Below are 16,976 nucleotides of genomic sequence, written 5' to 3'. Positions count from 1 at the left end.
ACATAGTGTTAGCTTGTTTGCTTATTTATGTAGTGCTGAGGAGAGAGCCCAGGGTCTTGGAAACGGAAGGCAATCCCTCTAGAGGGAGAGTCTAGGCAAAAGCTCTGTTGGTGAGCCATGTTCTCGGTCCCTCCATGGAGAATTCTAGCCAAACATTCTACCACTGAGCCACAATATGCCCCAGCCCCTCACTGGGGGATTCTAGGCAGGGGCTCTACCACTGAGCCACATCTCCAGCCCCTCACTGGGGGATTCTAGGCAGGGGCTCTACCACTGAGCCACACCCCAGCCCCTCACTGGGGGATTCTAGGCAGGGGCTCTACCACTGAGCCACACCCCAGCCCCTCACTGGGGGATTCTAGGCAGGGGCTCTACCACTGAGCCACACCTCCAGCCCCTCACTGGGGGATTCTAGGCAGGGGCTCTACCACTGAGCCACACCCCAGCCCCTCACTGGGGGATTCTAGGCAGGGGCTCTACCACTGAGCCACAATATGCCCCAGCCCCTCACTGGGGGATTCTAGGCAGGGGCCCTACCACTGAGTCACTGGGGGATTCTAGGCAGGGGCTCTACCACTGAGCCACACCCCAGCCCCTCACTGGGGGATTCTAGGCAGGGGCCCTACCACTGAGCCACACCCCCAGCCCCTCACTGGGAGATTCTAGCCAAGCATTCTACCACTGAATCACTTCTTTCTTTAAACAAGGTCTCAGTCTGTAGCCCAGGCTGGCTTGGAACTCATGATCCTTCTGCCCCAGCCTCTCAAATGTTGGGGTTATCAGCTTATGCCACCTTATTAGCCAGTTTGAAAGACGAGGAGGCAGGGCACGGTGGTGTATACTTGTCAAGTCGGCAGAGGAAGGAAGGTTATGAGTTGGAAGCCAGCCTTAGACGCATGATGAGATGCTGTCTTCAAACGAAAGAATAAGCGGCTGGAGGGATGGCTCAAGGAGTAAGAACACTGGCTGTTCCTCCAGAGGACTTAAGTCCCAGCACTCACACGGCAGCTCACAACTGTCTGTAATTTCAGTTCCAGGGCATCCAACACCCTCACGCCAATATACATTAAAAAAAACAAACCACTTTAAAATGAAAAAATAAAAGCAGTGGAAAGCAGCTATGAGGTAGGGTATTTGTCTGGCATGTGCGGGGCTCTGCAGTCTTCACACCCCCACCCCCCAAACAGCTTAACCCAGTGTACAGGAGATGCTCAGTGATGAATATGCAAATGCATTGATGACTCTGTAGCTGAAGCCCTTAAACTTTATAATTCATAAAAGAGCAATCCTCTCTCACCTCCAGCCCTTGCCTGACCCCTCTAGGCTTTTCTTCCTGTATAGTGTAGAGGACCAGCCCCCACACTTATTTACCCCAGGAACTCTTGAGGACTGAGGGATAAGAGACTTAGTTAGAAATACTGAGGAGAGGGTTGGGGATTTAGCTCAGTGGTAGAGTGTAGGCCTAGCAAGCGCAAGGCCCTGGGTTCGGTCCTCAGCTCTGAAAAAAAAAGAAAAAAAATAGTGAGGAGAGAGAAGAGAGAGAAAACACAGGATAGACTCTGGTGGGCCTGGATCCTTATCCAAACAGGCCCAGAACTTTATTCCAAAGGTCTATTTATAACATACCAAGGGGTGGAGCAAAAGGCCTCCCCCTTGCTAGTTACATCCTTACAAACACCTGGTACCCAGGCTCGTGGTCCGATCAACCTCTTATACAGTCCTGCTGGGTACAGCCACTAGGAAACCTAGTGGGCTCCAACAGTATAGGAAGACTCCCCCCTTGATTTCTTGTGCTATTTGATTCTGGACTCACTCTTACCCTCGCCGGCGATATAGTCACACCCATGTTAACAGTATGTATTACACGCCACCACTGGCATGTAATGCTTTGTCTCATAATAGCCCTAGGAAACAGCGATGTATGAATGACTTTTCCAAGCACGGAAGGAAGGCTGGGGGAGGTAGAGTCACAGCCGATACATGAAGTGGCCAACTGTGCATCGTTCTGTCCTGTCCTCCTCGAAAGCTTCATTTCCAAGCTCCCTTCCCTGCTGGAGTCTGTCAGCAGCAGACACTGGTGGGAGGCTGGCATTTGAGGGAGAAGAGGGGAGAGGGCAGGCATCTCACCCTTTTCCTGCTTCCAGAATCACCTTGGAGCTATTGAAGGCCCATCAGGTTTCTGACTCCCCCAGGGAAGCCCTTGATTCTGTGTGCTCTCAACTTCTCACTGGCCATGGGCTCTGGCCACAGTTTCCTCCCTCTGCCCTTCAGCCTAGAGGTGGAAGTGACTTCCTGTTGTGGCTAATCTGTTTGTTTTGATGCCTCAGTTATTATGTCAATCTGACCTTCATTCAACGTGATAGCAGTGTTCCTGAATTCAATTCCTTTTATTCAAGTGTCTGGCATGGGCTCCATTTTCTAACTGACGCTTTCCCAGAGCATAGGAAAGAGTTTTGGGTTAGGGACTAGGGCCCTACATGTACATGCACATGCCTACATACTCACTTTTCATTGTCTTTACGGCAACCTTGAGGATGGAGTCATCCTGGTTGAGCTGGCCCTCCATCACCGCCCCAAACTCTCCTGTAGCAGAAGATAAAAGATATTGACCTCAGAGGGACCCCTGGGAATGGTTATTTCCTTCAGGTGGCTGAACACTGGGGAGAGAGGAATCTCAGGGTTCTGGTGGATCTCGTGTGTGTGTGTGTGTGTGTGTGTGTGTGTGTGTGTGTGTGACTCACCTTCGCCCAGAGTCTTCCCCAAGGCCACCTTATGCCGATCGACCATGACATCTCGTAGTTTCTCCTTCAGCTCTTCGCTGATGCCCAGGCTGTTCACTGAAAAGAGGTGGACAGAGCCTCGTGGCAGGGTGGATGTTTAGGCAATATGTGCCAAGAGGGACATAGGCATTGTCGAGTCACTGAATTACTTCCACATTGGTTCAAAATTAGCTCCTGTCTCAAGCACTCAACCCATCCCAACTGCTGTAGCCTCTAAATCTGCTCCGTAGAAGGAAACACAAGGTGAAAACCTGGCCACAATCTTGCTCCAGTGGGCACCCTAACTGGTCAGTACTCTCTGTACCAGCTGTTAAACACACAGTTCTTCAGAAGTTGAAGGTTACCAGCACAAAGGAATGACAAGCGTTTCAAGGACATGTAAAGCCTAATTAGCTAATCACCCAGACTTGATAATTACACACTATACACAAGTATCTAATTATCTCCTTGTATTCCAGAAACTGTACTCCATAAATATAATTATGTGATTACAAAGTAAGTAAGGCCAGGTATGGTATAACATTCCTCTAGTCCTCCCCAGGGAGAAAAAACAGGCAAATTGCTTTGAGCTTGAGGCCAGCCTGGGCTACATAAGGGGGCCAGTCTAAAAAACATATATCTTTAGCACCTTGGGAAGCAGAGGCAGGCCTATCTCTGTGAGTTTAAGGCCAGCCCGGTCTACATAATGAATTTGAGGTCAGTGGGGGCTACATACTGAGACCCTGTCTCAAACAATAAACCACTACCAACAATAAAACAATGCCGGGCGGTGGTGGCGCACGCCTTTAATCCCAGCATTTGGGAGGCAGAACCAGGTGGATCTCTGTGAGTTCGAGGCCAGCCTGGTCTACAGAGTGAGTTCCAAGACAGGCTCCAAAACTATACAGAGAACCCTGTCTCAAAAACAACAACAACAACAAAAAAAAAAACCAAACCAAACCAAAACAAAACAAAATAGAATCCATAGTCTTCATATAAGAATACTATTAGCCGGGCGGTGGTGGCGCACGCCTTTAATCCCAGCACTTGGGAGGCAGAGCCAGGCAGATCTCTGTGAGTTCGAGGCCAGCCTGGTCTACCAAGTGAGTTCCAGGAGAGGCGCAAAGCTACACAGAGAAACCCTGTCTCAAAAAAACCAAAAGAAAATAAAATAAAATAAAAAAAATAATAATACTATTAGGTAGTACAAAGGACACTTATTCAATTCATTAAAAAAAAAAAAGAGTCTTAATATGCAGCTCAACCTAACCATGTTCCCAGCCCCTCACTGGGGGATTCTAGGCAGGGGCTCTACCACTGAGCCACACCCCAGCCCCTCACTGGGGGATGCTAGGCAGGGGCTCTACCACTGAGCCACACCCCCAGCCCCTCACTGGGGGACTCTAGGCAGGGGCTCTACCACTGAGCCACACCCCCAGCCCCTCACTGGGGGACTCTAGGCAGGGGCTCTACCACTGAGCCACACCCCCAGCTCCTCACTGGGGGATTCTAGGCAGCGACTCTACCACTGAGCCACACCCCCAGCCCCTCACTGGGGGATTCTAGGCAGGGGCTCTACCACTAAGCCACCCCCCACCCCCTCACTGGGGTAGTCTAGGCAGGAGCTCTACTACTGAGCCACACTTCCAGCCCCTCACTAGAGGATTCTAGATAAGTGTTCTTTCTACTACTGAAGATTGGGCTACATCCCCATACTCCTTTTTACTTTTTCTTTTGAGACAGTCTCACTAAGTTACACGGGCTAGTCTTGAACTCAACCTAGCCCAGGCAAGCCTTAAACTTTTGATGTTCCTGGATTTAGCCTCCCATGATCTGCAACTGTGTCTCATTTAAGATAATAGTTTATTTTTAAAATTTTGTTTATACGTATGTAGGTATGGGTGTTTTGCCTGCATGTGTACCTGTGCACCATGTGATGCAGTACCCAAGGAGGCCAGAAGAGGGCAGCAGATACCCAGGCACAGGAGTCATAGATGTTTGTGAGCCACCATGTGGATGCTGGGAATCAAATCCAGGTCCTCTGGAAAGGCAGCAAATGCTCTTAACCAATGAGTCATCTTGCCAGCCCCTGACAATAGTTTTTTTTAAAAACACAATAACACACAACATATGTTCCTTTGACTACAGATTGTTGATGACATTATCACAGATCAGGGAGCCCAAGGGAAACTCCCTTGAAAGTTTATAGAGAATGAGGGTGCAAAAGAGCAAGTAGCATCTTGGTATCACTGTGAAAATCACTTTGACCTCAGGAATGTCCAGCCCAGGTCTCAGGAACCTCTCGGGACCAGGCTCACACTGCAAGAACTGTGGCTGTGTTTTACTCCATCAGATCACTGCAGCCACACTACTGCTGTCGCCTCCTCTTCTACATAAATGTCTTTCCCAGACCTTCCCAGCATCCCCTGGGAGTCTGTGTGCTAGATCTAGACTTAGCTCTGTCCCTTTGTTCTCTGGATTTCAGTTTCCCCAGCTGGAAAACCGAGGCGCTTTAATGGGTGGTGCCTCTGAGGGTCACCCTCAGCTGGGACCTTCTGTGACTCTATGATCTTAAGGGTCTTCGGTTCTAAGACCATATGATTTTCAAAATTATAAGTGCTAAGCATATTATTTTTCACACCAAGACTGAGTCTATAATTCTATTGTTTCTAATGTTTGGTAATTTCAAGAGGCCATTTCTGGGTGTGGCAGAAGTATTGACTTCAAGTTGTATATGGTGACACACTTATGTAATCCCAAAATATGGGAATCTGAGGCAGGAGGATGGAGGAGAATTCAAGGCTAGCCTGAGCTACTGGTGAGACACTACCTCAAGAAGGCAACGGTATGTGAGTCTGTGGTACCCTGCTTGCCTAGCATAGGTAAGGCCCTGAGTTACAGCCCCAAGAAAGAGGGAGGAGAAGAGAGAGGGGAGGGGAGGGAGCTTCAGAACAAGTTGGAGGCAGTAGGATCAGAACTTTAAGAGAATCTTGGCTACACAGAAAGTTTAAGGGCAGCCTGAGACCCTATCAAAAATAAACAAAACCAAACAAAAATGACAGAACTGGCTGGGTTTAAATCTCACTTATTCATTTGACAAGCTTCATGACACTGAGCAAATTGCTCAGCCACTCTATGCTACAGCTCCTTCATCTTTGAAGTGAAGGTGAGAACAGGCACCCATGTCTTTGGGTTTCGAGGATCAAATGAGGTAATGTGTATCGAATGCTTAGAAAAGTGTATGTGTGGGGGTGGGTGGGATGTCATGAAAGCTTAGAAAAGCGTAGGGGGGCTGGGAGGCAGTGGTGCACGCCTTTAATCCCAGCACTCGAGAGGCAGAGCCAGGCGGATCTCTGTGAGTTTGAGGCCAGCCTGGGCTACAGAGTAAGTTCCAAGACAGGCACCAAAGCTACACAGAGAAACTCTGTCTCAAAAAAAAAAAAAGAAAGAAAAAGAAAAAAGAAAAGCGTGGGGGGATGTCATGCCGCTGTCATTATCATCATTATCTCATGTCAGTATCATCCACCATCATTTTCTCCATCATCATCATCATCATCATCATCATCATCATCATTTCCCCAAGATCGTCTGGCTCTTAGATTTTTTATTTTTTTCAGAGACAGGGTGTCTCTGTAGTTTTGGTGCCTGTCCTGAATCTCGCTCTATAAACCAGGCTGGCCTTGAACCCACAGAGATCCGCCTGGCTCTGCCTCCCAAGTGCTGGGATTAGAGGCGTGCGCCACCGTCGCGCCCGGCTGGCTCTTAGATTTTGGTGTTCCTAAGATTTACTGTGTCTGAGATTCAATGATCCTAACCTGGCATGGCATGGTGGCCTATGTCCCTGTGCTCAGGAGGCAGAGACAGGAAGGTTGGAAGTTTGTGGCTGGCTTTGGTTACAGAGTGAGACTGTATTAGAAGGAGGAGGAGGAGGAAGAAAAAGGAGGAGAAGGAGAAAGAGGAGGAGGAAGAGAAGAAGAAGAAGTAGAAGAAGAAGAAGAAGAAGAAGAAGAAGAAGAAGAAGAAGAAGAAGAAGAAGAAGAAGAAGAAAAGGAGGAGGAGGAAGGAGAAGAAAGAAAGAATGAATGAAAAGGATAGAGCCAGAAGAGTCTCAGCAGTTGGGAGATTGGAGGCAAAAGAAGTTGAAGTTCAGCCTGAGCTTTGTCTCAAAACGAACAAAACCCCAAACACTTATTCGTTACGGTTAATATCAACCAGGCAGGATCTAGGATTACCCAGGCCACAGCCTCTATGCATGCGCTGGAGGGAGTTTCTGAACTAGGAATTGAGGTGGGAAGATCCACCTTAAATGTGGGCTGCACTATTCCATGGGCTGGGATTCTGGACCAAATAAAAGGGAGAAAGCGAACCGAGCACGAAGCCTTCATCTCTCTGTGCTTCCTGACTGCAGACTGAAATTGACCCGCCACCTAATGCTCCAGCTGCCCCAGCCTTTCCTCATCACCATGGACTAGTCACACCCTCAAACTCTGAGCCAAAATTAACCCTTTCCTCTTGAAGTTGTTTTTGTCACAGCGGTGAGAACACACAGCACCCTGCCTTCTATTGTTTCAAAGCTATGTGTGGTCCAGGCTTCACTGTCCCTACGGCCTGAGGCTCTAAAGACCTTGTGTTCTAAAGACCTTCAGAAACCTTCCTCTCATGCATCTACAGAACCTCAGATCACCTACAGAGATTTTTTTTTTTTTCAAGCGACTAACCAATGCATGGAAGGAGATGTGGAATTCACTTACAGGTGGCTTCGGTGGTCCGGCGACTGTAGGACTTTCGGACACGATACCTGACTACCAGTTCACCTCTTTCCATTGTTGGCTCGAACACCTCCCTAGAGGGAGAAGGGAAAAGGCGGGTCACGAACAGAACCTTCTGGAACCCTGTCCTTCTACTGGGGACAAAAGCAAGTACCAGTACTCTCCCAACCTGTGTTGCTCTCTCTGCTTGCAGAGCACATCTTGAACCACCACCCTCTGCCTTCCATCTTTTCCACTTCACACACACACACACACACACACACACACACACACACACACACCCTCCTCTTCGGTTTTCCTTGACTCCAGCCTCTCCATCCCTGTCCACGGGGCCTCTCCCATGGAGTTCTAACTCACCCATAGCGGGTCTCCTTCTTCCTCCGATGGACAAGGAACAGGGCCAAGATGAGGACACAGGCAGCGGCCACAACTGCTCCCAGCAGTACATACCACCAGGGCCACGAGAAGGCAGGAGGTGAGGGTTCACTCACTGTCAGGGGGTATGGGGGATAGATCATGGCTAAGGTCCCTGGATCCAGTTCCCTGGGGCCCAAGGAGTGACATGGGAGGGAGGCTGGAGTGGAACTGGGTGGAAAGGGAAGGTCAGATGTGACTACAGTGGGTGTGTGTGAAGGACGGATGAATGTGGGGACAAAGGGGAGAGAGTGGCAGGATAACTGTGCAAGGAAGTGACCTGGGTGTGGACAGGCAGGTGAGCGAGGGAGAGAATCCACACAGCGCGGGATAGTGCATGGAGCACGGTGCAAGCAGCTCAAGGCTGGGGAGCGAAGAACTAAGGAATATCCCTGGGGCGTGCTCAATGAGGAGAGGAATGAGAGAGAACTACAAGTGCAGAGGGGAAGTGTGTGTGCAAAGTGTGTGGCCACTGGAGGAGTTTGGGGGCACAAGGCAAATGAGAAACGTCCACAGTTTTTGTTTTGTTTTGAGACAGAGTCAAATGAACCCCAGGCTAGTCTCAAACTTAGTATGCAACCAAGGACAACCTTCAACATCTCATCCTTCTGCTGGGGTTTCAGGCATGTACCATCATGCCTGGCTTATGTAGTGCTGGGGATGGACCCAGGGCCTCATGCATGCTAGCTAGCACTCTAGTAGCTGAGCTACATTCCTGCCTCTTTTTTTTTTTTCTTTTCTTTTTACAGACAAGGTTCGTTGTAGCTCAGGAGGGCTTGAACTCCTAATTCTTCTGCCTCCATAGCCTTCCAAGTGCTGGGGTTGCAAGTGTGTGCCACCATGGCAAGCTATGAGCAGTGATCTTTAGGAATGTGATTTAGCACCAAAAGAGTGTGCTGCAAACAAGCAAAATGTGTGAACTGGCAAATGAGGAGTATAGGAAGGGCACAAGGAAAGGACGAGCATAGAACAGAGCATGGAAGGACTCTAGTATAGTGTCGTGAGTGTGTGTGTGTGTGTGTGTGTGTGTGTGTGTGTGTGTGTAGGAGGACAGAGGGAGGACACAGAGAGGCATAGAGAGAGAAAGATAACAGGACTGTTAAGGGCGAGGGCATTTGGACTAAGGTGGGTAAAATTCCTGGAAAAACAGCTATAAGGTATGGGACAGTTGTGGACTGTACATTTTTCTTTCTTTCTTTCTTCCTTTCTTTCTCTCTCTCTCTCTCTTTCTTTCTTTTTTTTTTTTTGGTTTTTCGAGACAGGGTTTCTTTGTGTAGTTTTGATGCCTGTCCTGGATCTTGCTCTGTAGACCAGGCTGGCCTTGAACTCACAGAGATCCGCCTGGCTCTGCCTCCCGAGTGCTGGGATCAAAGGCCTGCGCCATCACCGCCCAGCTGACTGTACATTTTTTAGTGGATGCAATTGTGTCATGTGTGATGGATATAAGACACACACAAAGATTGAGTATAGCTGGGCATGGCGCTGCATGCCTTTGGGCCCAGTATTCAGGAGGCAGAGGCAGAGGCAGAGGCAAGCGTAAAGTTTCAGGCTAGCCTGATTTACATAGAGAGTTCCAGGCTAGCCAGGGGCTACCTAGTGAGACCCTGTCTCAAAAAGGAAAAGTTGAGTATGCAATGCGCATGTGTAAGGAATGAAGGGTTATAATGGGGCTGGAGAGGAGGGTGGATGAGGTAGAAGTATGAGCAGATATATGAAGGGCATTTAAAGAAAGTGAGTTGCATTCTAAGCAGCAGCTGTAATAATGCTAGGAGGGCACTATGGGAATTGGAAGAATGTTTGACAATTGCTGAAGAATATTTGAAAGAAAGCACCTCTCCCCTTCCTTCTCCTCCCTTTTCCTCTTTTCTTCCCTTCTTTCCTTCCCTCCTTCCCTCCCTCCTTCCACTGTTCTATCTATTCATCCCTCAGATTTTCCAACCATCCATCCATTTATCTATTAGCTTGTCCATATATGCATTCATCTATGTGTATAACAGTTCACACTCCAAATGCCCACCCATATATCCATCCATCTATGCATCTACCAACCCTTCAATTTTTTTTTCTTTGTGGAGACAGGGTCTCAATATGTGGTTGGCCTGGAACTCACTGTGTAGACCAGGCTGGCCTCGAACTTACAGAGATCTTCCTGTCTCTGTCTCCTAAGTGCTGGGATCAAACTCACTTTGTGTGCCACTGTGCCTGGCTATCCTTCAGTCTATCTCTCAACCCAGTCTCCACAAACTCATCCATCCACCCAGCATCTGCTAATTTACTCCTCACATACCCATGCGTCTGTGACTCTATCCACTCCACCACACCACTCACTAGGCCATTCTAGGCACCTCCATCAAGGACCACAGAAGCCAAAGAAGAGGAAGATCAGAGCAATGTGCTTGGGAAGCATGAAGGGGGGTGTGAACAGTACATGCCCTCACTGCATGTTGAAGGGGGGAGGGAAAGGGGATGGATACAAAAGCCCTTACCCAGATGATGGAGTGGCTGTCCTTGCCCTGTGAGGAGAAAGGACAGAGGGGAGATGTGCTCAGAGAGGGCGAGACTGCCATGACACAAGTGAAGGGGTTGAGGGAGGCTCTGTGTTAGGCTCAGGGTAGGAACAGAATCTAAGTTGGGGGAGCACTCAGAGGCATGGGGAGCAAGTCAAGGGGGCCAGGAAGAGGCAATCCTAAGGGCAGCTGGAAGAGGCCTGGGCATGGCTTTGGAGTTACCTGGCCGCCAGGGCTCCAGGGGCACAGGAAGACTCCAGGGCCCATCCCCAGCAGAGGTATAGGCTGCCACAGACACAGTCAGGTTAGCTACAGGCCTGTCCCCCCGAAGTTCCAGGATCACCTCTTGCTTTAGTCCTATGTCCATAAGTACCTAGGAAGTCCAGAGGTGACATCAGGATGGACGTTTAGGTCCAGAACTCCTAAGACTTCAGCCTCAACTCTGTCCATCATCCTCAGGCCCTCATCTTCTCTTCTCTCCACATCTCTAGCCCCACACACTCTGGAATGTCAGCTGCATAGGGCAGGGACTCTGTCTCATTCCTGGCCATATCTTTAGCGTCTCAGAACAGTGCTTGGCACCAGGCACAGCTCAGAATTTGTTGGAGAACTGATATCTTATCTTTTCACTTCCATCCAACCCCTCCTAACTTCCCATCCCCTCTCTCCACCTTGGGGTGTAGCTAGCCCAGATAAAACATTTGTATAAATTAGGAAAGCACTCCTTCCTTAAGATGCTGTAAAACTTACAGTTCCCAAGCTCCACAAGGTGCTTTTACAATGCTCACAAACAGACATTCCGCAGCCCACTCCTTGTGGACCCCTTTAGGGTCCCCGGAATTCACACCGCTGCCTACGTCTGCTTTTTTCATCTCTTCCCCATCTCCCTCTTCCCACAACCATTCCACCCTAACCCAGCCAGCAGCACCCACCTCAGGGGTGTCCTGGCTTCGATATGCCAGCCGGTACCCTAACAGGGTGCCCTGCAGGGGCACCCTTGGCTCCTGCCAACGCACGAGGGCCTGGCTCCCATTCCGCATGGCGCTAACGTTCTCGGGGGGGCCCAAGGGCACTGGAGGACATGGAAGAGGGAAGCTGGTACCCCCACCTCTTTCTGACCCCCCTCCCCTGTTCCCAGGAAGTGGGGCAGTTGCAAAGAGCATACGCGTGGGCAATTCGTGCAGGCCTTCCATGAGCGGAAGCTCAGGGAGAGATCTGGAGAGAGGCCAGTGGGCAGAGTTCAGGGGTCAGCGGCTGGACAAGGAGACTAAGGCCATGTGGGGTAAAGGGGTGAGAGGAGAAGCTCAGGGTGGCACCAATAAAGCAGAGCTCAACGGCATCTTCCTCCCAAGACCTTCTTACCTCCCTCCGTGGTCTCCACAGGAAGCCAGTGGGTCCAGGGCGAAGGGCCCTGGCTGCTGGTGCAGGATACCCGGATGTGATATGGGGTGTGAGGAAGGAGCTTTTCCAGCCGAAGCTGGTGAGGGGGCACAGATACTTGCAACGTAAGGGGCTCTTCTGGAGGATCTGGCTCTCCCAGCCAGACGCCCACCCCATCGTCTGACAACACAGCCTGAGGATGGGGAAGGACAGGAGGACCAGAGAATAGTCACACCACTCTTGATTGTGGTCCTAGTGTAACTATGCAACTTTACAAGAATATGTGGGTCTCTGAGTGTGTGTCTGTGTGTGTGCGTGTGCATTTGCTTCTGAGCCTGCATGCATCTCTGTGTGTTCACGCGCATGTGTGCTGTGACTTCACAACAGGACGACATGAACATCCAGATTTGCAAAGCTAAGGAACCATACCATACACACCATCTGTGTCTTGCCACATGGAAAAGCTACCTCTGGCAACTCTTTTTTGCCCTTTCTGAGCCTCGGTTTCCTCATTTAGAGGACCAGAGATGCCTTGAAAGGTTGTTTAGAGATTAAATGGAGAAGCTGAAGGAGTGGCTCAGTGGTAGAACACTTGCCCAGCGCACACACTGGAACCTCCAGCATCACACAGAAAAACATCCTTAAGCAAAGTCCCCAAAGCAACAACAAAAAGACCAGACCAAACAAACAGATTAAATGCAGTTGTGTAGCTGGTGTAGTGACACACACACCTATAAGCCCAGCTCTCAGTGAGGCAGGAGGCTCAGCAGTTCAAGGACAGCCTGGACTACATCATGAGATCTTGTCTTGGGGTGAGGGGGGTGGGGCGGGGAAAAATCAGGGCCAGCTGGTGGTGGCCCACGCCTTTAATCCCAGCACTAGGGAGGCAAAGACAGGCAGATCTTGTGAGCTCAAGGCCAGCCTGGTCTACAGATCGAGTTCCAGGACAGTCAGGGCTACACAGAGAAATACTGTCTCGAGAAAACAACAACAACAAAAGAACAAAAGAAACAAAGAAAAATCCAGTCTCCAGATCTTGTCCCCTATTGAGTGACAAGGGGACTCTACTTGTCATATGTCAAAGTTTAAAGACATGTAGACTAGTTTGTTTATACACAATACTATCAATTTGCCCCCTCCTTGACTTCTTTTTTTCTGAAATAGGGTGTCACTATGTATCCCTGGTTGGCCTGGAACTTGCTACATGGACCAATCTGGCTTCAAACTCAAGGGATCCACCTGCCTCTGCCTCCCCAGAGGCAGAGACTAGAGGTATGTTCCACTGTGCCTGGTGTTTTTATTGTTATTATTATTATTATAGTTATTTATTTGTGAGTGTATGTGTGTTATAGGACAACTTGGGTGAGTCAGTTCTCTCTTTCTACTATACTTGGGTCCCAGGAATTAAATTCAAATCATCGGGCTTGGCAGCCAACACCTTTACCTGCTGAGCCGTCTTGCTGGTCCCACATTGTTTTTTGAGACAGGGTCTCTGGATAGGACCTGGGACTCACTGATGTGGCTGGGCTGGCCAGGCAATGAGTTTCAGGGATCCACCATCTCCATCTGCTCAGCACTGGTATTACAATGCGTTCCACTACGCTCAGCTCTTTTGTGCGGGTTCTAGGGGTCAAACTCATGTTTTCAAGCTTGCATGCTAAACACTGTACTGACTGAGACATCTCCCCAACCGCCTTTTAGGCACGACTGAAGATGAACCCAAAGGTCTCATCCATGCCAAGCCAATATTCTACCACTAAATTCTACCTCAGCCCCCAAAGTCAGTATTTTTCAAGTCCCTACTTTGTGCCAAGTCCCTTGTTAAGCCTGTTTATGGATAAACACCTCCAATTCTTCTTCTCCACTTATAGGCTCAATTCTTTGTCTCATTCCAATTTTACAGATGGGGAGGTTGAGGACCAGAAATTCAGTAGCTTTCCCAAAGTGACACAGTCCCCAGAGAGGGTGACATTGACACTCCAAGATCTGAAGAGGCAGGCCAGTGATGGGTAGCAAGAGGGGACAAGCCTGCTCTCTGACCTACAGTGACAGACAGGAAGAGGAACCTCTGCCAGGACAAAGGGGAGATGGGTGCAGACAGTGGGCTCAAACCCACTCCCACTTCTCTTTTTCCTGGGACAGCCATGACCCTCCCTCAGGAACTGTCCAGCCTGAGCCTGTGGGCAGCAGGAAGTGAGACCTGGAGAGGGAAGCACATACACTTCTGCTTCTCTCTGGACACTGCATGGATGTGGGTAGGAGTGCAGCTGACCTGACATCTGAGGTCTTTCAAGTTGGTGAGACGCCAGGATTCAACCTCAGTTTTGTTCTTCTAGCTAGGGGGGCAGGCCACTTTCCTTTTTGGACCTCTCAGTTCCATACCGTGAAAGGGAAACCCGTCCTGGTAGATTCTAGGCAGGGGCTCTACCACTGAACCACATCCCCAGCCCCTCACTGGGGGATTCTAGGCAGGGGCTCTACCACTGAGCCACACCCCCAGCCCCTCACTGGGGGATGCTAGGCAGGGGCTCTACCACTGAGCCACAACCCAGCCCCTCACTGGGGGATTCTAGGCAGGGGCTCTACCACTGAGCCACAACCCAGCCCCTCACTGGGGGATTCTAGGCAGGGGCTCTACCACTGAGCCACAACCCAGCCCCTCACTGGGGGATTCTAGGCAGGGGCTCTACCACTGAGCCACAACCCAGCCCCTCACTGGGGGATTCTAGGCAGGGGCTCTACCACTGAGCCACAACCCAGCCCCTCACTGGGGGATTCTAGGCAGGAGCTCTACAACTGAACTATACCCCCAGCTCCTCACTGGGGGATTCTAGGCAGGGGCTCTACCACTGAGCCACACCCCCAGCCCCTCACTGGGGGATTCTAAGCAGATGCTCTACCACTGAGCCACGCACCAGCCCATCACTGGGGAATTCTAAGCAGATGCTCTACCGAGCCATGTCCCCAGCCCCTCACTAGGGATTCTAGGCCAGGGTTCTACCACTAAGCCATACTTTCAGCTTTTAAAATCTTTTATTTTGAGATAATCTTGCTATGTTGCGCAGGGTAGCTTTGAACTCTTCATCCTCTTGCTCCCAAATGCTGGCTTTTTAGGCCTGTACCATTATAACTGGGCTGTTATCTATTCCATCAAACAGCCTCATCTGTCTAGCCTATGCTAGGCACCAGTTAGGTGACCATGTGACTAACAGCACTGTCCTCAGAGAGCCCAAACGCCAGAGAGGGACAGACCTCTGCCAGACAGCGAGAACCTAGAGTGGTCAGGGCGAAGACAGTAAGCATTGTGCTGTGACAGGAACAGCTACAAGTCCTGCTGGCTCAGAGTTCCTAATCCGGTAAAGTCAATACCAGTAAACCTAAAAAAATGATAAAATCAGCCCAGCAGTGGTGGCGCACGCCTTTAATCCCAGCACTCGGGAGGCAGAGCCAAGCGGATCTCTGTGAGTTCGAGGCCAGCCTGGTCTACCGAGCGAGATCCAGGACAGGCACCAAAACTACACAGAGAAACCCTGTCTCAGGGGAAAAAAAAAAAGATAAAATCAGTTACTAGTCTGTAATATGTCCCCAGATGCTTTTTTAAGTTGGCTACTTGCCTTCATTTACTGAATTCTCATTCCTATCTCATAAATATTACCATCATGTCCATCTTACAGATGGGATAACTGAGGCCCAGAATGGTTATGGGATTTGCTCAAGTTCACACAGCCAACAGGTGAAGTGGGGATTAAAATCCAGGACAGCTGGATTAACTGGTGTCTCTTTTGTTTCCCAACACTCAGTGGAAGGTCTGGTTTTTCATAGGGAAGATGTGGGCCTGTGGGTGTGGGTGGGAGGAGGGTTGAGAAGGAAGGGATCAAAGTCAGAGGGTCTCACCTGCAGGTTGCAGTGGGTAAGCGGGTAGATGCCACTCAGGCCAGGGGTCCAAGCTACCTCTAGCTCCGTGGGCTGTCTGGAAACCACATGGAGATGGTGAGGCCTCTGGGGAAGCACTGTGGACAGATGAGGGAAGGCTGATTCTTAGGAACCTTTCCCCTGAAGCTCTCCACATCCCTCTGCCTTCTCTGACTTCTGGTCCAGCCACCTTCCCCAGCCCACTGCTACCATCAAGATTCCTGAATCCTCTTGCTGGTTGGTACCTGTGATAATGGCTGTGCGGGATGTGGTGACTCCCTTGGCATTGTGGGCTTCACAGGAGAAAGAAGATGTCTTGTTCAGGCCTGGGGAAGAATACGAGAAAGCAGTCTAGTGTCAAGTGGGGGAAGGGGAGACTCCCAGGCTATGAGGAGCCCCCACACCTTGCCTGACTGGGCCAGGTCAGGCCAGCCCATCTCGTATTTGCATGGAGTGGGAGTGTGGGGGCAAGAGAACAACACGTTAGGAACACAGATTCCATTCCCAGACACCAGTCCTATGCCTCACTACATGAACATACATGGCCCACATAATTACAAGCTGTTGTATCCAGATAGTGGCCCACACGGTCACATACACACACATTTGGGTGCACACAGAAACACACGTGCTTATGTACACATAGGCAGACACACACACACTCAACTCACACAGGCCCATGAAGAGTTCACATCTGCCTAGCCAGATGGCTTACACCTGTCATTCCAGATCACCGGCAAGCTGAGGCAGGAGGATCTCAAATTCAAACCTGCCTGGAAGAATGAGCACAAGACTCTGTTTCAAAATCAGATAATAAAAAACAGATCAGAAGGGGCTGGAGAGAGATGGCTCAGTGGTTAAGAGCACTTACTGCTCTTGCAGGGGACCTGGGTTCAGTTTCCAGCACCCGCATGGCAGCTCAGAGCTGCCTGTCATTCCAATTTCAGGGGATTTGATGCCCTCTCTGACCTCCACTATCACAGCATGCACGTGGTCCACACACACACTTAGGCACACACACACACACACATACATATAAAAGAAGTAAGTACTGAAAAAAAGCAAGATTCTGGATGTACCTCACTGGTACTTTCCTATAGTGCGAAGGCCCTGGGTTCAATCCCCGTTGCTTCAGATAACGGGGGCCAGGCCCTGGTACACATGTACCAACATATCAACACATACTAACACAGGCCTACACAGATTTATAGAGAGACACAAACAATGAACACACA

At 49.9% G+C, this 16,976-nt stretch overlaps 1 protein-coding gene across 4 annotated transcripts in view; it reads right to left on the bottom strand.

The window, feature by feature from the left end:
* The window catches only part of Axl (AXL receptor tyrosine kinase), a 33,513-nt gene that overhangs the window by 8,578 nt on the left and 7,959 nt on the right, over nt 1-16,976 (bottom strand). The window contains exons 5-14 of one of the 4 annotated variants that reach the window (XM_059279780.1): nt 15,987-16,067; nt 15,724-15,839; nt 11,812-12,022; nt 11,382-11,521; nt 10,672-10,822; nt 10,429-10,455; nt 7,886-8,018; nt 7,511-7,602; nt 2,742-2,837; nt 2,506-2,583 (exon numbers count right to left, since the gene is read on the bottom strand). In XM_059279780.1, the coding sequence (XP_059135763.1) occupies nt 2,506-2,583; nt 2,742-2,837; nt 7,511-7,602; nt 7,886-8,018; nt 10,429-10,455; nt 10,672-10,822; nt 11,382-11,521; nt 11,812-12,022; nt 15,724-15,839; nt 15,987-16,067 (1,125 nt within the window). The remainder of the gene's footprint in view (nt 1-2,505; nt 2,584-2,741; nt 2,838-7,510; nt 7,603-7,885; nt 8,019-10,428; nt 10,456-10,671; nt 10,823-11,381; nt 11,522-11,811; nt 12,023-15,723; nt 15,840-15,986; nt 16,068-16,976) is intronic. The other 3 variants (XM_059279789.1, XM_059279796.1, XM_059279805.1) reach the window with 3 other exon arrangements.

This window comes from Peromyscus eremicus, chromosome 1 (assembly GCF_949786415.1).
Source record: "Peromyscus eremicus chromosome 1, PerEre_H2_v1, whole genome shotgun sequence".
NCBI lineage: Eukaryota > Metazoa > Chordata > Mammalia > Rodentia > Cricetidae > Peromyscus > Peromyscus eremicus.
This window is presented reverse-complemented; position numbering and strand designations above follow the sequence as displayed.